The sequence below is a fragment of the Corvus cornix genome, chromosome 1 (assembly GCF_000738735.6).
Source record: "Corvus cornix cornix isolate S_Up_H32 chromosome 1, ASM73873v5, whole genome shotgun sequence".
Taxonomy (NCBI): Eukaryota; Metazoa; Chordata; class Aves; order Passeriformes; family Corvidae; genus Corvus; species Corvus cornix.
Genome location: NC_046332.1, coordinates 77,623,905 through 77,649,359, shown reverse-complemented (window position 1 = coordinate 77,649,359; position 25,455 = coordinate 77,623,905). Strand labels below are relative to the sequence as shown.

The following is a 25,455-nucleotide window of genomic DNA, read 5'->3' as shown; positions in this document are numbered from 1 at the left end:
AGGCCTAGAAGGAATCCTGCCCTGTTAGAGCAGCACCTGTTACAAGTATTGAGGCTTCATGGAGAATTTGAGAAGCACCTGAATTCACATAGCATTGAGTGTCCTCATCCATTTACTCTCTATCAACAGGACACTTACATATCACGTATTTTGCTTTGCAGAATCTCACCTTCTTTGCGTTAATCAATTATTTGTATTCCTGTATTTAAAATCTCACACAGCAAATACTATAAAGGTTAACTTACTATTGCGTTACTTAGGTAAGGACTTTTAGGCAAAATCACACTAGCACTTTTGGAAAGTTTTTCTTGTGTCCCTGTGTTGGTCACATGCCATTGGGCAGGTTATGAGGTTCCTGTGTTCAGACCAATCCTCCACTGCTGGTGTTAATGAAGTCTGCCTCTGAATCTGCTCCTAGATGACATCACTGCCAGCAAAGCTGATTTCTATTCCTTAAACAAGAAACACTAAGATCTACAGTTGGAAATCCTCCCTGCTGAAGTCTGATCCTACTCTTTCCCACTCTATTTCTCAGCTCTCAGCCAGCGTGTACAGACAAGGACTGCAACTTGCACCCAGCAGTTACTATACATGAAATACAAAGAGCAGAAGGCATATCCAATCCAACTGAAGAGTCTGGATGCAGACTTTTATCCCTCCTCATAGTGGGCAAACTATTTTTTCAGAGGCTTATAATTTGGCCAAATTTAGACCCATGTACCAATACTGTGGGGTTTTGGGCAATTTCCAAGTGGTTCAAACCAGAATGGTGCCAGGTTTTGACAGAATGTTTTCAAGAATTTAGCACATGGGGAATGGTGCATTTCCCATTGTTTTATCCTGAGAAACAGCTGAACCATTAAAAAAGAGAGAACAACCAACCACCCCCAAATCTGGGACAGAGAAATCATCCTGAAAAAATGGAGCTTTACTAATTAGTTTGGAAAGCAGCAAAAAAAAAAGATCACCTTGTCTCATACTGGAAAGTGCCAGGCAACCTCTATTCAGTTTGATTGTTCCATCTGCAAGAACAAAGGGTGAATAGCAAAAAGAAGCCTATGTAATAACCAAAAGAGCTGTGATCTAGAGTATATTCTTGGCTGTAGGATGAAAACATGTTTTGTTTTCCTAAGCTGTGTTGTACAACTAGAAAGCTAAGGTGCCACGTCTCAAGTATTTGGGGATGATGTTTAAGGCTAATGTCTTTTGCTTATTAAATTGTACAATGATTCTAAAGCAAGAAAAAAACCCAGAATCTTTCATACAACATCTCAAGAAGCAGCTTTATACTTATTTCAGTGAAAATATCTTGTAGAAGGCTACACTTCAAATCTAGTTCTCTGATCTACCTAATAAGCACTTTTGTGCAGGCATACTCTTAATACTCGTATTTCTACCATTCAACGTAACACTCAGTCTACCTACATATTTTTCTTCAGCAGTCTTTCAGGTTTATATTTTCACCGCTTTAACCTAGATCCACCCCCATTCTCCTCCACTTCTGCCAGCTAACCAGCTCACTTTTCCATTTTTCAGTGAGACTCCTATGTGGCTGTCTGGCCTTGCAAACACTCCTAAGAGCAGCCAGGTCTGTTATCCAGTTATCTACATATGTGGTCACTGCACTGTGAAGAATTTGAAATAAATTCTCAGTGCCCCACAGACTATTTCATATTCCAGTCAGACCAAAAAGCGTGCACTTGAAAGTACACAGAAGAACTGTTCCAGCAGAGTGGGATGAAGATGTGCCGTTAGCAGTTCCAGTATCGCGCAGTGCCTGGCTCACATCAACACGGCTTTTTCTTCCACCCACTTGCAATCCAGCCTGTAAATGCAAACCACAGCCTGGAGAAGGCTCCAGGGAGCCTTCTGGCAGTCTTCCAGCACCAAAAAGGGGCTTGCAAAAGAGCTGGAGAGGGACCTTTGACAAGAGCCTGTACTGACAGGACAAGGGGGAACCGCTTCAAACTGAAACAGGGCAGGTTTAGATTCTAAGGAAGAAATTTTTTCACTGTGAGGGTGGTGAGGCACTGGAACGGGTTGCCCAGGGAAACTCTTAATGCCCCAGCCCTGGAAGTGTTCAAGGCCAGGCTTTGAGCAATCTGGTCTAGTGGAAGGCATCCCTGCCCATGGCACAGGGGTTGGAACTAGATGAACTTTAAACATCCCTTTCTATCTGAATCATTCTATGAGCCTATGACTCTTAACTCAGAACTTTTTACTTCCAACGTGAGAATAAAAACATGTGTTGACCATCAGACAAAGCCCTAAACAACTGAAGTCAAAATTCAGATGTATTAACTGACCTCCCTATGAAGGAAAGAAACCTGCAGTTCCAAATGTCTGCAAATTCCGTTGACTGCAATTAGCCCAAAAACACAAGAAAAGTTCTTTCTGCAGGTTTTATGGCAAAACAGGAATTATGTTTAAGATAAATGAGTAGGGCACTAGTGCATTCAAACAGAGTCATTGGAAGCTGGAAATTTCTTTCTTAAATGAGAATGACCAAGATGGTGCCTGCCAAAGGGAGACATGACTACAGATTGAGTACACTGCTATGGGCCAGACGGAGCAATAAACACATTTGTCAGCAATTTCAGAAACATTCCTCCTGTACTCAGAAAAATAGGTGTCGTTTGATAGAGAAAAAAGCACAAGGTAAACAGCAAGGACACGATACTGCTGAAGGTAACTTGGGATAGAAGATGTAGTCCAGTGATTCCTTGGTCAAGCAACAAAAGTAATGAGCAAAGGTTGGTGATCCAGTTAGACTGATACCTGTGGAAGATTGATAACAAGGTATTACATCTAACCAAAATATTTTACCGAGCAAAAAACTTTCAGTGGTAGCTATAAAGAAAAAAAACGAGGGGAGGGAAGGGTGCAGAGAGACAGAGAAAGCATTTGCTAGGAGTGAAAAACTCTTAAGTTTTCTAGCTGTTCAGTTATTTGAAAAGAGCATGTCACACATCGGCATTTTTTAACTGTTCAGAACAGCCCAATGAATTCCTTTGTCCCTCTATAGGTATCTTCTTGGGCAAAACAAAAGGATATTACTAAGCTAATGGGACTGGAAGAACCCATTAGCAAAAGTTTCCCTGGGACTGATTTACAGAATGAATGGGCAAATCAAAAACATGAAATTAGCAGCATGTATCAGCCTTCTATATGATCCACAGAACTAAAAGCTTTTAAGATGTGCCAGCCTCAGGCTTCTTGCTCCTTAAGGCATGCATGACATGAAAACAAGAGACTACCAAGCACCCATCATTAGTGAAAATAGGGTATTTTAGCGATACTGGCATGACTAAAATGTAACTGCTGATCAGTGCCAATTAGCTAGAATAATCCTGTTAGCATTAGCTCAACTGTTCATTTATAAATCTCTGCAACACTAATTGTATTTGAAGTTCTTTCTAACACTAACTCCTTTTGTGTGGCGCTGAAAGCCTTCAAAACACTCATCAATTGAACAGCTGATATAACAAACAATCCTTCTTTAACCCTTTGCAGTGCTATAGTTCTGCATATTAACTATATCATATATTGACCAAATTTTTATTTGGTAATTTTATTTTTTTATATATGGAACATTTTATTATATATTTACAATAAGCATTATACTCTTGCCATAGGAAGAGCTGTATCTTATCAAATACTGAGTATTGCTGATTGTTGTCAGTATATATCCCACTAAGAAAAGTGAACAAAAGAAGCCCCTGCATTGCTAATGTTCTTTATCAAGCTCATAACTTAAATCACAACATCCATTCATCCATACAAAATCAATTAGATTTGATTTTTACTTATTGCTATTTAATTTGGACCAGAAGAGCATTTTGGCAGGAAATACTTAGTTGAACTGAATATAGTTGACAGTGTTGTTTCAAATTACTGGGCACCCTCATCAGCTCTGGATGAACTTTTTGATCAAATCAAAATGGACAATAAAGAAAATGCAAGAAGATTTCATTAAATAAATTTATTTGTTAAAATAATTTAACTCCAAATACAACTGCTGAGTTTGCATTGAGTTCTATGTACAATTCTTGTTTTATTTGAAACATCAAGGTTTAAACAACTGACATTGTTACAAAACAAACTGTTGCCCCATTTTAAGTTGCCAGTTGTATTAGAGCTCAACAATTAACTGTGAAATACATTAATTCACCCATAGGAAACTCCAAATCAACAGCGTTAAGTCTGACTCCAGAACCCACTTCAGTCTTTCTTCAAACCCTGATCAAGAATTAACAGATGCACAACAATGCAGATAAAAGCCTCCTGCAGTTGTCAAACATTTGCTTTTGTTGCGGAGTTTCACAATTAAAGCCTAACCAGTGCTTTGACACAACACTGGTAAAAAAAATAAAAAATTAAAAACAAACATGCACAAAACCCCCCAACCAAATGGCTGACATCTTTAGGCAACATTCTATACAGGAAAGCAAATACCAGTAGTTTTCCCACAGAAAAGTAATGGCAACTGTAGCACTGGGGTTAGGGAGAGGCTAGAATCAGAACAGAAAATGTCATCAATTTTATTTTTTTGACGCTCTGAAGGAGTGAGCAGGGGGACAGACACAACAGAAAAAACCCAAACAAAATTCAATGCAAGTTATATTTAATACTCTTGATCTGATTCTGTTTACTTGAATGGTTTTTGTGTGTATTTTTAAGGGAAAGAGGAAACAGTTGCTCTCACTATCACAGCTTAAAAGAATAAAAGTTGCAACTTTTTTTTTAAAAAAACCAACAAAACTGGAGAAATGCTGTCTTTGTAGAAAAGTACAAAGCTCTACAAGAACAGCCAAAGGAAAAGTGGGTCTTTGGAACAAATAATAATTTTTTAAGGCATGTTATAAGAAACTTTCAAATACTATAATTGGTAATCCTATCAGGGCAAAAATGAAACAGTGACCCAAGAGCAGTGACTCCTGCAGGGTGGCCATGCAGCCGCCATGTGGCTCACCTACCTCCCTTTTGGCTACCCCTGTAACTTGAAAAATCTGTCGAGTGCAACTGTCATTGATTCAAGCTCCACTATCTTCATATTAGTGGAAATACAAATAGTGCATAACTACTTCCTCAGAACTATACAATGAAAAACAACACTTACGCTTTGCCCCCCCAGCCAAGTTGCATGGTAGCTTTCATATGGCCTATGCTTTTGAAAATGTAAGAGTGTAATGAAGAAACCAAACTGGGAGATACTTTCTTCAATATTTTCTGTTAAAAATTTACTGTGCAATTTTTCCTATATTTAAAGCCCATCTGCTTTACATTATGAATTTCATGTTAGGCTGTTCATACTCTACTTCAAGCCATTTTCCTGGTTGATGAACAATCTGTGAGGTAAGATTTTTAACATCTCTGTAAATAACCTCACATAACATGTACTTCCAACTCAGTTTGAAATTTGGCTTTGGTTTGTTTTCTGGGCTTTGTTTTTTGTTTGTGGTTTTTTTCGAGAGCTTGTGCAGTGGATCTCACACTGACAAGCTGTTTTACGGATGGATTGTGCTGCTTGATAAACCATTTCCCAATCTAGATATCTGAAACCCTGAAATATCATTAATCCAACATCTCACATCTTGCTTAAGCATGGCAGCTGATACAATGGGCAGGCAGGGGGTGGTAAGAGAACATTCATACCATCTAGTTTAGGCATGTGAGTTGTGTGACTTGGAGGACTAAAGTTAAAAGCCTAAGTTTGCTATATAGTCAATGGAAAGAGGTAGGTGCCTCTAGGGGGGCGATTCAGAGCACCCAAAATGGGCATTCAGATGCCAGAAATAAACAGTGTGCCTATCTCCCTAAGAGAACAAAGTACAGTAACGAAAGCTCTGCAAGGTAGATGGGAAATGGGCTACATTTACGTTCTAGTAAGGCTTAATGTTCCTTGACTTCTAATGCCCTCTGTCACACTGGTTGTGGAAAGGTCTTGAAAGATTAAGGGCAGAGTTGGCCAGTTCTCTTCTGTGAATATGATTTCCTTTAGTTATCATCCAGTGAACTATAATTCAAAATGTTAAGGATATTTATGTATGGAAATCTGCAAAGTGTTTTCTACTCCAGTGTCCTCTGTGGCAGATGAGAGCGCTTTTAGGAAGTTCTGCAGATGGAGGCAAAACTCTCGAACCTAACTCCAATTACAGCATTTCTAAGGGCCATATACACACACACATACACACTCAACACACACACACACACAGCCCAGCACCCCTATTTTCACTCATTTAAACACAAGGAACTACACTGTTACTGCACAAGATTGAAAAACTAATAAACGCATGGTGTTATTTAGACCACAGGCTCAGTGACTGTATTTTTATGGCCAATTTTACCTATAAAAGATCCAGCTCAAGACAATCTCTCCAGCATTTAAAATCTAAACATTGCGATTGAAAACTTTTCTATACTTTGATTGTAAGACTTTGAGATAGGTATTTCTGTGCCATTAGTCATGCAAATGATAAATACTTCACTGCTATGAAACTAGCAAGTCAGAGCTCGAGCATCCTTTCAAAATAAAATATTTGCTCCCACCATTAAGCACTCCAATAATTGGGGCAACCTTTGAATAGTGTGTCAGGCAATTAAAGAGCCATTTCCACACTCACCTAAGGATTTACAACCATAACTATTTCACCTCTGAACCAAATGATTTCACGTGGTTATTCAATTTAAGTTTTCAACATTAAAGCTATCAAATAGCAAACTGGATTTTCAAAGGTTAGTTCGGGATCACACCAGAGAATGTAGCCCTTAAAGGCAAGAAAAACTGTTGTCTTTAACAAACTTAAAAATGCAGGATGTTCATACTGTCCCACGAGGTTTCTGCAGAAGGGAACATATGGATGAAACATGGCTTAATTTTCCTTACAAGATGGTACTAGTTAATCTATTAAAGTGTTCCTTGTTAGTAAGGCTCAGCAATTTTTTTTTCATCACAGTTGCTTCCTCCTGGTTCAGTAAAGTGAAAATAAAGATGCTTCCTGCTTTGTAAACAGAGGGTTTGTTTGGCTTTTTGTAGACCAAAACCTGAAGTGATCCTCCATTTCTGAGCAGCAAAATGAAAGATTTAAAACATTCCAATGCCAGACTGTTTCTTCACCCGTCACTTGTTTCCAGATCTTGCCTCTCATTTCACACACACTGATTCAATGTTTTCTATTTCAAGATGTGGGATAGTGTAGAAATAATAGCATTGATTTTGAAAAGAATCCAAACTATATGGGTCTCTGGTAGCCTTTTCCTCCAACACTGTCAGAAGTTCTGGTGAAATCAACATAATTGACTGAACAAACTCAGCCACATGTGATAGTGCCCATTCTGAAGCGTGGTAATCAGACACCAAAAGACTTGGCTCTCCTTTTCATGCTTATGCTCGTTGTGAATGGTCTTCAGAGACACCCTCTCCACTGCTTTCGTCTCCCGTTCCCAAAAGGATTCTGTCCTCTTCGGAAATAGTTGCTGTTGTTGCTGTCTGACATGACAACACACGTACGTTCGACTGGAACGACCCTGTAGATCAACTGACTGTGCCATAAAATTGCAGGTGCTCAAAGGGAAAAAACGGGTGAGATGTGGTCATTTAACCCAATTATATTCAGAGTCAGTGATTGACTTTCAGTGCTCAGCTCTGAGTTAATGTTGCTACTTCACTACAGATGTATTTCAAGTGACCCACAAACCAGGAAGTGAAGTAGACAGTTTTACCACCTTACAAAATTTCTGCAAATTAAGTCCAGGTTAGGTCATTTTTAATGCTATTGTATATTACATGCAGAACAGCATGGGTCATCTTTGTCTGGCTGTGCTGCATAGTTCATTTGTCTAACAATTTCCGCAAAGAGCTCATCCACCATTGTTTTACTTTTAGCAGAGGTCTCCATAAAGGGGCAGCCCCATTCTTCAGCTAAGGCTCTGCCTTCACTCAATGATACTTCTCTCTCACTTTCCAGGTCCACTTTATTACCAACCAGAATTACTGGCACCTTCTCATACCTACAGTTTAAAAACAAAAACAACAACAATAATTATATTTTAAAAAATGGCAACATTCTTAAAGAAAAAAAAAATCTATTTGCAAACAGTACAGACCCAACAGGAAAGAGACATTTGGATAATCTTAAAATTTCGCATTTGAAAAAATGCATATTTCACATTCTAGCTATTTGTTGCACATCTTGTTCCCCTCAGAGCTTTAAAAGTTCTACAAAAATCTTCCTCCTCTGAATTTCCCTTTCCTCCAGGAAAACTTCCACACTACAAAAATGAGGCATATATTACTATTTTCTCTGTTTGCAATCTCCATGTGTGAGAACAGGATGGACATCAAACCCTCCCTTCAACATTTTACATCCTCCTTCTCCCTGAAGGTATTTTGTATCTCCTGCTTGGGATAACGATGCAACACTCTCCCTTTCAGGCTACATTTACCTTTGGTCAATAAACACAGAACTCTCTGAATAGCAATAAATGAGACAAAACCAAAGGACCAGTAAATTAATTCCTTATTTTAGGAAATGTAATCCACTTCAAGTACTGCATACACACAGAAGTATTGCTATATAAAAACAAGTACTAGGTAATACAAAATGTGTATCTCTCTCATGCAGCATTCGCATCATTATGCCACTTAAACAAGTTGAAGAGACAAATAAAAAATCAAAATTAAGTTCCAGGCAACACTATCACAGTTCTGCGTCATAATCAACTTGGACAGCACAACAGATCATATAACTATGAAGGAATTTATTACTTTGCACCTCCCTGTGAAGGGATCCTTGCCAAAATTTTTTACAAAATTGAAATGTCTGCCTTTTTTTTTTTCCCCCCATCCTCACATTCATACCTTTCTTCAGACATGAAACTAAGTTCCATCAGGTTTTAAATTTACATATTTGCCATAGAAAAGAAAAGAGAGAAGAAAACACTGGGCCTACTTCCAAAATACTCTTACTCAGGTTTTCTCATGAAAGCAACTAGGACTGAGAGAAAAACCAGTTATGACTTTTAGCACTTAAACCAGACCTAAGAGAAGCAAGATGGTACCTTCTTAACTTAAACCTGATTTTCTCCTTCATATTATCTTAGTAGCATTGCTTTGAGTCAAATCACTGGAGTAAGGCTGGACTGTGGACAAAAGACGCAGCTGACACCTGCAGCAGCTGAAGATGACACCATCCTTAAGCCACCTATTACACCTTCTTCATCCCTTCCACCCGTCTCCCCTTCCTGCCAAGCAAGGCAGCAGAGCAGTGCTGGTGCACCTGCCTCAGCTGGTTGAGGGAAACAGCCTGTTTCCCTGTCTGTCACCGCTCTGCACTGAAAAAGGTAACCTGTGTGCTCCTGCTGGCTCTGCAGCAGGGACAGCAGGCTCCTCCAGAGTCAGAAAGGATAAAAGGCCAATAATGTCTCAAACCACATAAGCAACTCTTACATCACCAGACTAGTATCAAAAATTTGTCCAACTATGACGTAAAATGTAGCTGAAATTCTAAACTTTGTTATGCCTCTTTGCTAACTAAGGGAAGCTAACTAACTTTGCTAACTAGCCCATAGTCTAGGGCTGTCATCGATAATTGTAGACAATTCCCCTCACTTTTACCATTTATCCTGCCTTCATTTACCATCTGAAGAGATACAATCCACTTCTTACTCCGTAGATATGCAGTGTTTAGCACAATGATACCCTTGGAACTCCTGCAAGAGCAAGCTGTCATTAATTAAGTACCAAAATACACACAAGCATCTTGAAATCTGTCCTCCTGAGTTTAAACACAAGACAGCATAGTCTTTAATTACATAAGATGGATGGCATTCAACAGATAAAAAGAAATATTGAATTACTGTCTTATCTTTATTGTTCAGAAGCATGTGTCCTGTTCTGTTTGCTATACAGCATTAAAAAAACCCTTCAGTGGAAATGGAATCATGTACACCTTCACTGCATTTCTTGATATCTGAGGGCCCTGAACTTCCTCTCACTCCCCACTGGCTTGCCCTCTGGTAAAATTGAGAAATTCAAAGCAGGTGCTTGAGAAATGCCCAGTGAAGAAATATATGAGCCAGAATTAAAACACAAGACCACCCCTTTCAGTTTTGTGAGATCACTCCAATTTGTTGAGAAACACATGAGGAAACACATACACACTTGTTGCAGCTATAGTCAGTTCCTCTGAAACATTCAAGTGCTTAAAAGATTTAGGAACCTTAGAAAAGCTGGGCAGCTAAGTATCTGAGAGTCTGTATGCTATGAGTACTCAGCACCTGGAAATTGAGCAGTGGAAACACTGACGTTTCATACTGAAGAACAGAAAAAACTGATGAGCTGACAGAAAAGATGTGAAAAGCTTAATTTAATTTATTTGCACAGGGCCATCTAGCAACTATTAGGTGGAACAGATAGAAGCAAACTTCTGTATTGCTTTCCCTGTTGCATTTACCCAATTCACTAGCTACCTTCACCACCTAAAATGAGATCCTACAGTCAATAGTCTTACCTTACAATTCAGATTCATCCAATAACCAATAACTTTACAATACTGAAATGTGTAAGAAAGTGTTTCTGCAAAGCTCTCATTATGTCTTCTTATAAAAAATAAAGTTGGTCTTGCAGACTACATACCTGTACTACCTAGATTTTGAGTAGTTAAGTTTACAGAGAAAATACATTATATATATATAATACATATATATTCTGTGTGACATATACTTTAGATTTTTATATATACTTATGCTCGTTTATAATATATACAAACAATTATGTCTTTCTACATAGAAAATTCAGTGTCTACTACCTAGAATACAGCAAATAATGGAAAAACAGTCCATGGATACCAAGCAGAAGACTGGCTCTGGTATGGGCTTATGAGCTCCGGCTCATTATCAGTCTTGCCAGACCCAAGCTGGGCAGGGGGAGTTAGACCAGACTTCTGTGTATCACATTCCCCAAGTACCAAGAGGATGATGAACTGTGTGTCTTCATTCAGAGTCCTAAGGGTCTCTGCACTGCACTTCCCAGTTTTTGAGCTCTGGTGTGGAAAATCTAGCCCTTGACTAAATCGAGCTCTACAAGCTCTGAAGTTCAAGCTAGCTCTGCACCCTTTACCCCCCAACACTGCCAGAATTTCCTGCCTCACTTAGTATCCTGGGCAAATTTTTTTATGATGAGTATGGGGGAGACCCCTGGCTCAATACTCTCCTTACTACAGCTGCTGATCTCACTGGAGGCAACTTCTGCTTGGATTTGGAGACCCCACTTGATATTCAGAGCTTTGACCAGCCAGATGTTGCACACCCATTACTGAGGTGGTGTGCAGCAGCACAGGCCCACCAAGGGAAGGGAGATTTCTCAGATGTGGGGGAATTACATGATTGTAATGAAATACGAAGGGAAGAAGAACATTTCTTCCTCATGGGCTTTTCACCCTGTTGAATTTCAGTGGCCCAAGAGAAAAACAGGTGCTTTACAAAGGAAAAAAATGAACAAACAAACAAAAAGAGCCACCTTGCAACGTCCAAGCAGCAACGCAGAACCCTTCCATACAACCACAAATATCAAACATAGGAATTCACAAATCCTACCAAAAGATTCTGGTAGGATCTAACCTACTCACAAATACTTTTAGCAGAGCAAGAGAGGCTAAAACCCCATCACCTATACTGAAGTCCTGAATCCAGGCTGCTCCTCCCATCACGGGGAGAGCAGCTCAGTCCACAGTGGGAGCTGGGCAGAAGTTCTGCCTTTTGCTGCAGTCCATCTGCCCGTGCCTGTCCCCTTAGCAATGGGAAAGTGGCACAGTTCTGCTCCTCATTTCAGGAGCAGGAAAATCCAATTTTCTCAATATAGCTGAAAAGCTTTGAGCAGCACTGATCATTTCTAATGAAAAGCACAAGGGCCACCTGAAAATAAGAATTGCTGCCACTTTTGTCAGTATCAGTGCAGCACAGTATGTATTCTAGGGCAAATATCATAGCAGAGCCTGTAAGAAAAACTCTCAAATATAGCAGGGGAAGGCTTGGCTTTTCAAGACCTCTTCAGGAACAAATTTTTGCAAGACCAATTACACATGTTTGCAGAACACGTTTAAAGAACAAGGCACTTCACCCTGTTTTAATGATCTCACTATCTTTAGCTCCAGTATGACAGACACTGAGCAGCAGCGACTCTTGAAGAGATAACATGACTGCAGTCATTTACAGCCCTATGAAAGGCACTGGTGCAGAGTAAAATGCCATCATATCCAGGATATCACTTCTGACAAGGTACAGTCATTGCTCCATAAAAGACAATCAGAATGTATTTCCCAGTCCTAGATAACTATTCAGTGCTAAAACCCACTGTTACCCATCTTTAATGAGCACCTGGAACCAATAGCCCACAGTAAGTCCCTCAGTTTTCCTGAGGATGGACACCACAGCCACATGTAATCAATAAATACACAAACTTCAAATGTTTTATGTAGACCAGTTATACACCACTGACCACACAGCCTTACACGTCACATGGCAATAAATAGTTTCTAAATTTTATCTTATGGCACACGCATCTGTTTAGATTACTGTGTAAACTTTGAATAACAGCTTAAAACATTTAGAAAGCTTCAAGATGAATGATATGAAAATAATCTTCAGAGACTTTTACCTCACAGTTTTTCCACCTCCAATCATACCCAGAAGGAGAAAAACATGGGCAGTACCTGACTTCACATCTGAATGTCTTTTAAAAGGTACTTCTCAGATTTCTGGTTAGAGCCGTCATTGGATAAAGATAAAAACAAAGACAATGTGCAGTGAAAAGATAATAAAAATGAAGACTAAAAGAGCAAGAATTAAAAAAATACAAACGAACAAACCAAACATACACCAAGGCTAATAAACTGATTTGATTCCCTTAAAGAGTGGTAGAGATTGCCTAGTACCCCTAAACTCTGTGTGTGTGAGTTGTACTAGTCAGTAGAGAAGATCTTAACAAGTCCAAACAGGTTCCTGTTTTCTAATTTCACATTCTGGAAGTGTTGTATCTTTTCCAGGATTTTTTCCTGAGCTTCATATCAGACACAAATATTTTAAACCAAATAATTCTGTGTAATAAAAGCAAATCAAGAGATTACTGTGTACTCTTAAAGACTATTTCTTATAACAAGTTTAAGTCTGTTGAAGTTTCTGGAAAGATGCATGATTACAGCTTTATATGATAAATACTGGGACCACTGAAATACAAAAGATATCTATACATGGTAAGTATTACTAATAATCAAAAGGACTCTTCAGTACTAAATTACCTTCATCACCTTCTACACATCTTTCTCTCTTTTTTTTTTTAATGCATTTCTGGCACTTTTGATAGATTTCAAAAAGGAAATTAATTTAAGGGATAAAGATATTAGTGATGGAAATTACATCAAAAAGTCAGTAAACAATAATTATTCTTCATTTTAGACTTACAAAAAATTTCTGGTATGAATCCTGCCAAAATACACAGCAAAAGAATTCTGGGTCATATGAAATAAAGCACCAGAAACGACAGTTAAATCGATTAGGTTATTTACAAATTCACACTAAATGTAACTAAATACCCTTTCATAACCTAACTTGCAAACTTTGATTGCCTGCAGTAAAATCTGTCATAACTTGAACGTGCAGTTTCCCCATCTAGAGGAAGAACATATTCCAAGTGTAACTATCAAGACTTTTTCTAATCCCTTTCACATAATTACTTGGATATTTAATGCAGAATCCTCGATAGTTAAAACTCACATCAGCTATGGAGGATAAGAAAAGGCACAGAGTGTTCCCCAGACTGATTCTGAGCCTCTCAAACATCAGGATGAAAGGAAGCAATACCACAGAATTTTCAAGGAGAAAACCATCTTAACCCTTTGTTGAAGCTACCAATTCTTGAACCAAAGCAGCAGGAAATCTATCTATCTATCTATCTATCTATCTCTGAAGCTATTACTACCTTAAGACACTCAGAGGAGATATTTCACTTTTTCCAAACCCTTATTCTTTGTATTTTGGTAGCTTTAAAAACTGTAACCATTAGGGGCTCATTGTGCAGAGTTATGTTTCCATGGACTTCTGCAAATATATACCAATGAAGATGTGTCAATACCTGTAAATGTGTCAGAGAGATACTCAAACCTAAACAAAGCCAGTTTTCTGCAAAGTTTGAGCACTTTTCCCTCTAATGGAAATTATTACAACTTCTCAGGCAAAAGCATACAGAACAGCTGTAAAACTCCCACGATTCTGATGCAAACAAGTCATTCCAGTTTACTAATTAATTGCATTTAATATTCAGTTTTGTAAGCTATATTGTGTAATGATTTAATTTCTTAAGCAACAACTCCCAACTAAAAAAATGGTCTTAAAATCATTTTTATAAATGAGTAGATGTTAAAGAATTTATTGGAAGTCCCACTGCAATTAGGTGGCTGAGTCATGAATTAGTTTGCTATAAAGAACAGTGTATGGCCTAATTGCAGGACTGGGATCTAACACTTTATTCTAGGCTTTGACATGAACTCCTTACATAGCCTTTGGGAAAACACACTCTTCAGGTGGATAGATTGAGGTATATAAAGTCATGATAATTCTACTTACTCATAGGACAGCAAATTAAATAATAATTGTAAAACAGCTTGGGAGGATAATATTAGAATAATAAATACTGTGCCATATCACTTTTGAAAAGGCTTCAAAAACTCTGTTCTTGTACATGAAACTTTCTGGAAATAACCACCTCAGCTTAAATAAAATACTTTAAAGCCGGTTCAGTTCTGTGGGTGTTCTAGCTGGCTTCACTTTCCAGTTTGGTTTCAAGGTCTAGAAAAAGTCTCAACCAGTGCCAGTTTGGCTCACCATTGGTGCTGTGCTTGTAAGAAATAAGAGGAAATAGTTCCCTTCCAACCAAAAGCCCAAGAAAGAACAACCAACCACAATATACAGAAGCACTATAAATATCTGCTTCCCAACAGGTACAATCAGCACTTTTCAACCAAAGCACTTATTACACACATTATTCCTAAGCAGCTTACAGCTGAGACCTTCCAAGGGACAAGAACCACGGATGGTACAACGTAATACACACTTAAAGGCCATCTGGTAAACCTACATTCCCTTGCTGCAACAGAATGATGCACATCATCCCTGTATGAAGGACACCAAAGATCTTTACAGGTCATTTCTGATCACTTCAGCGAAAAATTCTCATCTACAGAGGATTTTCCGCATCTAAGATTTCATAGGGGAACCAGAATAACAATAAACTCCTTCCATGTTTTCAGCCTGCTTCTGCAAGTCACTGCAGATACAGCTTCCATCAGCTCTGCCTTCAGCTTTTAAGGTAAAATGTCAAGAACATCTGAAAATTCAAATGTCTTATCAACATGTCTTAAGGGTTTGCTAGTCACTAAAGTAAGTCCTGAAAAAAAGGTCCCTGATCATTAAGATGTTAGGGAGACATTTTCTCATTAAGCTTGCAGAACTCCATGAATGTTTAAACTACATCCCATGACACTGTCTGTTCCCCTCGAAGTAAGGCTCTGGCACAGGTGAAGGAAAACAGCACTCTGACTGCTGGGGATGATAACAAGGAGCCAAAGACACAAGTAGCTTCAGTTCTCATCTACTGCCGTTTCAGATGCTCAAAAGCCTTCACAGACAAGAGGTTATTTTTCACCTTAAAAAGGACACTTCTCCCTAGCATCTATCATTAAAATTCATAGCTAACACTGAAGTCTATTATCAAGACTGGAAAGACTCTAAGGGATATATAAAATCTACCTGCTTAGCAGCAGGTTTGCTAGGAGCATATCCAAACAAGATTTTAATCCTTGAGTTCCCTCTCTATGCCAATCAAAATTCTCATTTTACACAAACGAGCATCAACATCATCTTGTTGAAATCCTGAAATGCTTGCCACACTTAGCAACTCAGAAACACTGGAATTTTCGAATGGGAATTTTCTGTTCCTTGGTATAGCTTAATAAAAAAAAGAAGCAATAACCACAAGTAAATACAAGGCAAATGTTTTACCTGACTTTTCCCATTGTGAATAATTTTCTTGTTTCTAAAATCAACAAGAAAATCAGAACGTCCTACAAATCTGAGATTCCCACAGCCTCACCAATTTCATCTAGCTCCTGTCTCTCTACTCAGTTCACACTGAAAGAAGTCTACTTGTCAAGATACTAACAGATTATGAGGCATGTTATGGTTCCTTAAATACAAAAAAGTTCTTGCTCAAAAAATTTCCAGACATTAAAGCTGATCATCTAATTTTTTTTAATTTACTGCTACTAGCTGTAGGAATGGCTCAACATTTTGAAAATTAGGCCTCACATTTCAATATTTAAGCTTTGCATCCATAATTGAAAATTATTCTTAATAACCACATTAGTTTTCTTACCTTGAATATTTTTAAGCCATATCCATGCTAATATACTAACGTTTATTCCAATACAATGAGCATGACTGGATATGTCAAGGCTTTCAGTACCTACCAAATGTGCAACATATAGAAGATTCTAAAATTAAAGAGACTACCACCTATCTTTTTTTTATATTCTGAAGTCTCAAAAAAACCCCATTGCTTCTAAATGACCAATTTTTTTCAGACATGGCCACTTACAATTGAACTTTATCCACTGATATCTTACAGCAAAGACATGAAGCATCAAGCAAGAGGAATGCTGACACATGATTTAAGAGATGTGGGTTCAGTTTCACACCCTGTTACAGACCTCCTGTGCAATTTCTAGCAAGTCCCATGAACTCTGTACCTCTGCTCTCCATCTGAAGAAAAGAGTTGTCAGCTTTAATCTCTATTACCTATGGCACATAAACACTTCTGAGGCCTTCCATCCTTAGTGATGGAGGCAATCTGAACATCTTGAAGGATGCAGTAGCAGTTTTGCCTGCTCTTCAAGTGAAAAAGCACCCTGCATCCCAGCTATTCTCAGCAGTAGGTTATGTAACACCACAACATTTTGGGATTTCTTTACAATTATTTAGAACGTTAGGGCAGATTCCGTGACAACATCAAATCTGTCAGCAGAAAGAATAAAGCTAGTGGATTAGGTGTGCCTTGAAGCAAGAACACCAGCTTTCGGGACAAAGTCAAGGCTGTTACCTCGCTTCAACACCACCGGCCTGAGCAGAAACTGCAAAGGCCCACAATATCTTAAAACATATGCTGACATTGAGGGATTTCTCCTCCTCCTTGCACCTCTGTACAAAACTCTACAAGGTCATAAAGCCTGCCTATTCTGATGATGTGGGACTGAAACAGGTCCCTTTGCAAAGGCAATAAAAAATGCAGATACCTATTAAAAGCAATGCGAGCCTCTTGCACATCATACAATCTATGGATTATAATTGTTTTATAGCTTAAAGTTATTACATTGCTGTGTTCAAAAGAACTCAACAGTGACCCTAAAATGCATTACCAGTTACCCATCAATACATGCTTTGTCACCAGAAATTTCTGTCAGAAGCATATCTTGATATGCAAATGTTTATCTAAGCCACTGTAATATTTTAAAATATACTGTACAACTTCCTGTACAAGCAAGCACTGACAAAGGTGAGGGAGGAAGAAGAAAGTGACTAAACAGATTTGTACCAACTCAGATGTATCAAAGTTTACGCCTGTAGCTGGCCTAAAGAAAAATCCTTGCAATAAAATACTCTTAATAATCCTTTTGGAAAAGCTGAGACAGCATCCAGACTTTGTATAAAGCACAGAGTCTGTAAAGTAATTTATGAGTACAGTGGTAGGTCTAGTTTCTTATAGAGTATCAATGCTGCTGTCTAAAGCTCTAGTTCTTCCTTCTGCCTACAACTTTTCCACTCACCGTTCTCCAGTCCACAATTAGGATTAAGCATGTGCCCGTTTCCTCCATAACTACAGCAGTGACAGTGTGTCTTTCCCACCAACAATTCTGACAGAACTTAATCATTATTTAGATTTCTCATTTGTTCCAGATGTTGATCTGGGCAGGAAGGGACCTTGGGAAGTCTCCAGTCCAACCCCCTGCTCAGAGCAAGGTTAGCCAGGAAATCTGAACCAGCTTGCTCAGGGCCATGCACAGCTCAGTCTTGAACACTTCCAAGGACAGGCCTTGCACAATCTCTTTGGGAATTTGTCCTAATAATGTTTAATTTAGTTTAACTTCGCTGCAGAATTCAAAACTTACTGACAGGTAATGGAGGAAGATGAGACACACGGACAACTGAGTTGCATAAGGCTTTCTTACATGGAAAATGGGCTGAGAAACAAATGACAAAGTTATATAAATATTTATAGCTATTAATTTATGTAGAGGAAGTGATAATCATACTTACAGGTCTCAAGATAGACATATATCTTAGAATTCTGAAAGCAAAATGAACTAACCAGATTTTGCAGAATTACCTAAAGCTCAAGCATAAGTTAATGACAACTTCAAACACTTTATCCTTGTTTATTTAAACTATAAAAAGCAAAACTTTTTAGTGGATACATAAAGTAAAAATAGCAAAAATAGTCAAATGCATATGCATTTTAAAAGGGCCAGAAGACTATAGTCCTCTAAGTATTAGTTCACTCTTCAAAGCCAACACACTCTTATATTACTTTAACCAAATTATAATCACTGATAAAAATTCCACTGCAAAACTTGTTTAAACTATGCTAATAGGATTTTCTCTAGCTCATTAAAATTACACTTTTGCAGTCTTCAAGAATAGGCCTAACAATTAATTCAAAACCTTCTTAGTAGCATCACTTGCTTCCAAAGGATTAGAGTCCAGGAATGACTGTGTTGTCCTGTCCAGTCAGAAACCCAGGGAAAGAAACAGTTGTTCTTCCATGCTGAGGTAAGATACTTTTACTCCAAAAAAATCTGTGCTCCTGACTTTCAGCACTATCCACGTATAGCCTCTGAAAACAAATGCAAGCCTAGGTCACAGAATTCACCTCTGATAATCTGACTGCCATGATCTAGTATGCAGAATCGAGCATTACATACTGATACAAACTGCAGTTCCACAGAGGCTTTTATTTACTTGCTTTTTAAAGAATTTGACCTTTTGCAATGAACCTAGCTACACGTCACTAAAACTTAAGAAAAAGTAAAACAAAAATAATAGGGCTAATTGGCAAACAACCTGGCCTGAACTTCTGCTCTCTCATCAGTCTCCATGTAGAAGCTAAGGCAGGTAGATACCAGAGTTTTTATGATACTGCATAGCCTGAAAAGACTTTGTGCGTCTAGTTCAAAGAATAGACTTTCGTTGCCCTAGAAACTAAAGAAGAACACAGCTTAATGTCCTTCAAGCTAATAAAAACATCCTACAGTGCATATAAAAAAACTTTGCAAAAATGCCCTGTTGAGACAGATCTTCCTTGCAATGGTATAATTAGGGTACAACTCTGGATATTTTTCAGAAGATGGACTATTTTACAGAAACTCTAAGCAAGTGACCATCACGCTGATACATTGAACCAATTCAGGACAAAACAGGATAAATGCTATCATTTTCTCTTTTACTGCAGAAGTAATATTCTGATTTAATATCCTTTTGACCATAGTCAGACCCTCCTCTACCAACAAAGAACAAATCCAAGGCCTTGACTAGTATCATGAGCAGATGCTCTGAAAGCCTCTTCACTCCTGCCAAGTTTCTACCAGAACATTTGGTTTTCAACTTGGTAAGCAAAAGCATTCTGCCATGACTTTAGAAAGTCAGTGGCCCTTATCTTACAGAACAATTTATCTAATTAGCATATGCCTGATATAAATAATTGCAATGTTAGAATAAAAAGAACACTAAGATGGTTTTATTCTCCACAGGTTTAAGAAGTCACCTCCATCTTCAACAACTCAACTTTCTAACTCCATAAATTTTATTCAAAAAGTGTCTATCATGTTGCTAAGTGAAACTGTTTCCATATCTAAAGGTGAACAGACCAAAATAAGAGCTTCAGAATTGTCAGGATTTTTTGATTGTTTGTTACTTGTTTGTTCTTATTAAAATAAATTTTGGTTCATCTTCAAATACAAAATACTGCCTCCCAGCATACTACCTCTATGTGGTATTAGAGAACAATTTACTGATAACCTCCTTTCTATCTTGAGCATAAACTTCAGAAATAATTTTCTTAGATTTTTTCACTCTTTCTACCATAAGACAGGTACCAATTAAAGAAAAACAACAGACTACTTCATTCTGAATCAGTGTTGTGAATATAATCCATTCTAATATCCCAAAATTTCTTAGTAAGAACTTGTTTATAAGATGACATGAAATACAGGGTATCTAGTAAAACAGTGAAATCTAAACATTTTACTTTTCCTCACATACATACATGTGTGTACGTACAATCTCAAATCTAATATTTGATTAACTATCAAAATGAAGCCAGCTATAACGAGGAGCTCAGATATACTCATCATCTCAGATGTCGAGCTATTTATATTTTAACTACTGTATAAATGTTAATTTCCTTGGGTCTAGTCTAGGCTATAAAAAGCTCCTTTTTCCCAGAAGAGTTTTACTAACCTGCCTGACAGCCATTTTATTGTCCACGAAAGACACTCTGTGGCAGCCAGTCAACCCTGCAGACTGTTTTATCTTGTACCTGTTAACCCTATCAGCAAGGTTGGCCCCTGGGACTCCTCTACCACCACCAGACCGCTGCATCTCTGGGGGTTTGGGCACCTGGCTGCGTTGGCTGTGCCAAAGCTGTGTCAGCAGCCCAGGGTCAGAGCCCAAGGCTCCGGCTGTCAGCATCCCCGGGGCACCGGAGCAGCTCCACGCTGGCGTTTTGCCGGTGGCTGTGTGCCGGCTGATGGCTGGTGTCACCCAGTGAGATGGCTCCTCAGCCCAGCTCACAGGGACGACAGGCCCCGCTTGCTGACAGAGAAAGCAACCCATGCATGAGTGTGTGAGAGAGGCAAACAGAACAAAAAAAAGAGTCTATGTTTCTTACTGACATAATTTTTTTTTTCAGAGGGAGAAAACACAAACAAGCCAGGCTAACCCAAGAAACTTCTTTAAAATGCTGCAAATTCCCACATGGATACTAATTTTAATATTGCTCAAATTAGGTATGAGACAAACAATGTGGCTTTACATTGGTTTAAACAAACTTGTTTAGAAGTAATTTGGTGAAAAAATTTTCACATGTAAACAAAGCCTATTTTAAATTATTTTAAATAGAAGATGACTGCAGATCCTGATAGAATCCATTTCTTTTCCTTTTATCCTGAGTCCTGACCCCAGATGGCTAAAAAACTGAAAAACCCTTGTGTACATATGTGCGTAATTTGTGTATATACACAGACATTTTAACTGTCTCTCTTTCTGTGCAAACTTAATTTTTAAAAAACATGTACTTTATTTTACTCGAAGAAAGAAAGTATTACCCCAATGTTTACATGTCTATTTGTCACATTTTAGGTACAGAAAGGATGATAATTTGTATACTTAACCCTCAAAAGTAACAGTATAAAATATTTGAAAAATACCGAAATATGTGAAAAAGTCAGTTTTCTTTTAAGAAAGAGATTATGTTTAAAGGTACTGTACACACCCCCCCGTGTCCATTACACCTTCTTCATGGAATCACTAATTGGTAACTAGAATTTCCTGAAAATAGTTCACTAATTATTTTTTCCACATTAAGTTGTCCTATTCAGAAAGGCCATTCCAATTAATCTGAAGGTGTGTGTGGAGGTGTGAAGCCCAGACTGTTCCCAGTCCTTTTAATCTAACCGCATTTCTTGCTGACAGACAGAAAGTCTTTCAAAGCAAGCATTTTGATCATCTCCTGGAGAAGAATGTAGTCTTCAATTACCAGTCTAATTATCCCAGCTAGGAAGGCAATACAATTGCTTAATTTTAGAGTAATGATGGACATTCAAGGTGTGCCTTCTCAGCTTTCATCCAAGGCTGAGTTTACCATTGTCCATCTCTGACACATGAAACTACCACAATGGCAGTCACTATTTCTAACTAAAAACCATCTGGAGGAGAACTCAACATTCACCAAGTTATGTGATTTCACACCTTTAGGTTATTTGTTTTCTTTCTTGAATATACTCATCTCATTTAAAAACAAGGATGCTTTTCTCCTTCTTTTTGTGTATTTTTTACCAAATATAGTTAGTGAGAAAAAAATAGAGAAGGCAATATCCTGCAATAAATTGCAGCAATTACATTGAATGACCAAGTTCTTGAGAAGCCACGGAAAGAAAACCTTTTCTTTTTCCAAAAATCATACTTCTTTCCTCTGTAAAGTCTACAATGCAGCAATTCTTTCCAGAGGTGAAAACTTTGTAAACACGGGGTTGTTTCTTTTTCCTCAATGTGTCCCTATCAAGCCTAGGGACACATTAGTAAACCCTGCAATACATAGCACCTTCCTTCCCTCTTCCTTCATTCCAGAGCAATTCGGACCTTTTAAGTTCAAATACTCATGGTAGCTTTCTATGTATTTTGTTTTACTCTTCATAACAGAGTTACACAGTAAACTTCGGTCGGTAAAACCTGAATTGCACGGATTTTTTCAAAGAGATACTAAAGTACCTAAGACAAAGCAGTCCGGATAAACCACCTTTCCATCATCAAGCTACCATGATGTTTATCTTCAGCTTCTTGTGATATAATTTTTAGAGATAATGGCCCTTTGAACATGTCTGCTACAGTTTAGTCTTGTGACTAAGGGTTCATCTTGCCCATCACTTCCTTCCCTTGAGAAAGGGCCCTGCTTTCAGTTAAAGTTCACATGTCCTGTCTACAAACCATCACTGCAGCCCAGTAGTTGAGCTCCTGGCAATTACAGGTGTAACCAACACTGTAAATCAAAAAGATGAAAAGAATAGTAGCTCCAATCCACCAGAAGGCTGTCCAAGGACTGCATTTGCTCATCATAGTTCCTGAAAAATCACCTTTGCACAGATGAGGAGTCCAGGAATCCTCCAATTACACGGTAAGTGCAGAATCTGGGACAAAAGGCCTGGTGGCAGCAGGACCACTCCCACAATGTGAAAACTGGTACTCAGTGATAATAGGAACAACATTTCTTGCCAACAGTTGTTAACAGACTCAACTGATGGGTAGCAAGCATCTGACTTTGGTTGCTATGAAATCTGGCTACAGAGAGCATTAGAAATAAAAGAGTTACAAGAAGTTTGACTAAGAACTGCTAGATAGTAAACAGGCTCATCAGAAATTTGCAGCAACGACATAATAAGACAGTGATACTTTGGTAAGAAGCAGAGGTTATAAAATCCCAGATGGAACAAGTACATTGTGTATGGTGCCAGACTAAAGGCAAGACTATTAGATATCCATTCATACAGTCCAGGCAAAATTATGAGCTGATCCATTATGTTATCTTCTAAGGCAGCAGAGAACTCTTCACCCCTACGCCCATCTAAACATAGCCACACATGCACCACATCAGTAGGCAGCTGACTTCTCCACAGTTTGAATGAATTTTGGGAATATTTGGATTGAATGAACTTCTGGAATGCACCATCATGCCTAAATTTTCTGGAACATCGAGGACCAAGGAGCACAAAGCTATTGATTCTCTCACACGGCCAACCTATACCAACTACTGGAGAAACAGATGGCATGAAAATAGATTGCTGAGCATCTGCAGCTTCTAATGTTAAGTGAGGCTGCAGACAAACAAACTAAGGGATAGACAGAAGAGATGCCTATGAAGGCAAACTAATCACATATCTTCCCATTTGATACTTAACATTAAACTCTATGGACTCTTGACAAGTGATCCTGATACCATCTTCTTCTCCAGTTTCTTTCTAGGAAAGAGTCTATCATCCCTCAGACAACTACTTATGTAAGGATAGACACCTAAGCAGATTCTACTCCAAATAAAATGTTACAATCAGCTATATAATATAACCTATGCATAGAACTCCTTTTAGAGAAGGAAGACATCTGAAGTACAAGACTTGTTAAGCTTATGCTGTGGATGATTTGATCATCAAGTCTGTGGCCTACTCCTTATTCTATACTAAAAAAGTCATACAAAGGCATTTAGAAACTCACTGCTCAAAACATACAGAATGAAACTGATGTGAAAAAGGAGAAGGTAGAGAGATGAACTCATTCTGATGGCAAATATTTCTGAGTCTGAAAGCAAAACTGAGGGAGGCAAATATACTGGGACTCCAGAAGCATTTAGAGACCCATGACTAAGAGACTGCTCCAGAAAATTTCTCCCTACCACTTAATTTCTTGAAAAGCTTCACCCACCCAAAGTTTTTGTGAAAACAAGGTATCTGTCGGAAGGCCTACAGCTGTGCAAGCCCATCTAAGCCATATACTGGAACCAAACCAGGGTCACACACCTAACCTCTCTGCAGATTTATGGAGGAGGCATGCAAGCAGCCAAGTCCCTGGAGAAGCCTAATTCACTCAACATCGCTTACTGAGTCTACTAACACAACAATAGTAAGGTATTCAACAAATCTGCAAGAGATATCACTTCCACAGAAAGCCCTGGGAATAAAAGCAAGTGGTGTCAATGCCGTTTCTCACATTTAACATAGTACAGCGGTTACAACCCTGATCAATGGGGTGACAGACCTGCACCATACACCTCCTTTAGTCACAGGAGTTTCACATCTGCTTTTCCCAGAAGGCTGTTCTAACCACTAAACTGCAAGAGAGGTTTAGAAAATACTCTTCAATCTTTTTGTTGAAGATGTACCACTATGAAGATAAGTACAAACACATTAAGGCAGATTCACAAATCCCAAGGAAACAACAGAAAAAGAACAGATGTACAAGATAAAGAAAAGTACCAGGACTGAAATCCAGTGATTTCTCAGGACTGCTTATTCTCTTTAGATTAGGAAGCCACTGCAAAAATGCAAAATTGATATCCCATATAGTTAATGATGACCAGAAGACTCCCCTGGTCCAGGTGATCATAGTATTTCAAGAAAGGTCAGCTGTTGCATCATGTTAACATACTGACTTCCATTTCTCTCCCATTCTATGTGTTTTGACCCATGTCCAAGCCTGTTTCTCATGAGAAAAGATTCTGCATACATGACTTGATAGTTTGAGTGGTTTGTCGCAACAGTACTACACACCTTGGAGCAAAGCAGATTCCTAAAGTAATGACCTAAAATAGCTTAGCGGTTTTTTTTCCTGTAAGGCCCAGTTCTCATTTATTTCTAAACAAAACGCAAAAAAAGAGAAGGTTGGCATTGGGGAAAAACGTATTTTAAAAAGGCATCTGTTCCAGAGCACTGCATGTTCAGAAGATTGATGCCAGGATTGCCTGCCTGCATCCTGCACATTTGGTACAGTAACAAAACCAATCTTTTCTACCTTCAAAGCCTCCATGCATCCTGAGGAGCTCATCTGTTAAAGAATCCAAGCAGATCAAACAGATTTAAGTGGTACCAC

The 25,455-nt window shown here is 38.4% G+C and overlaps 1 protein-coding gene across 1 annotated transcript in view; it reads right to left on the bottom strand.

Moving 5' to 3' along the window:
• Window positions 1-3,967: 3,967 nt before the first annotated feature.
• Window positions 3,968-25,455, bottom strand: part of RAP2A (RAP2A, member of RAS oncogene family) — a 31,035-nt gene continuing 9,547 nt past the window's right edge. Inside the window, exon 2 of the mRNA XM_039558311.1 lies at window positions 3,968-8,010. Within this exon, the coding sequence (XP_039414245.1) occupies window positions 7,773-8,010 (238 nt within the window). The 3' untranslated portion in view covers window positions 3,968-7,772. The remainder of the gene's footprint in view (window positions 8,011-25,455) is intronic.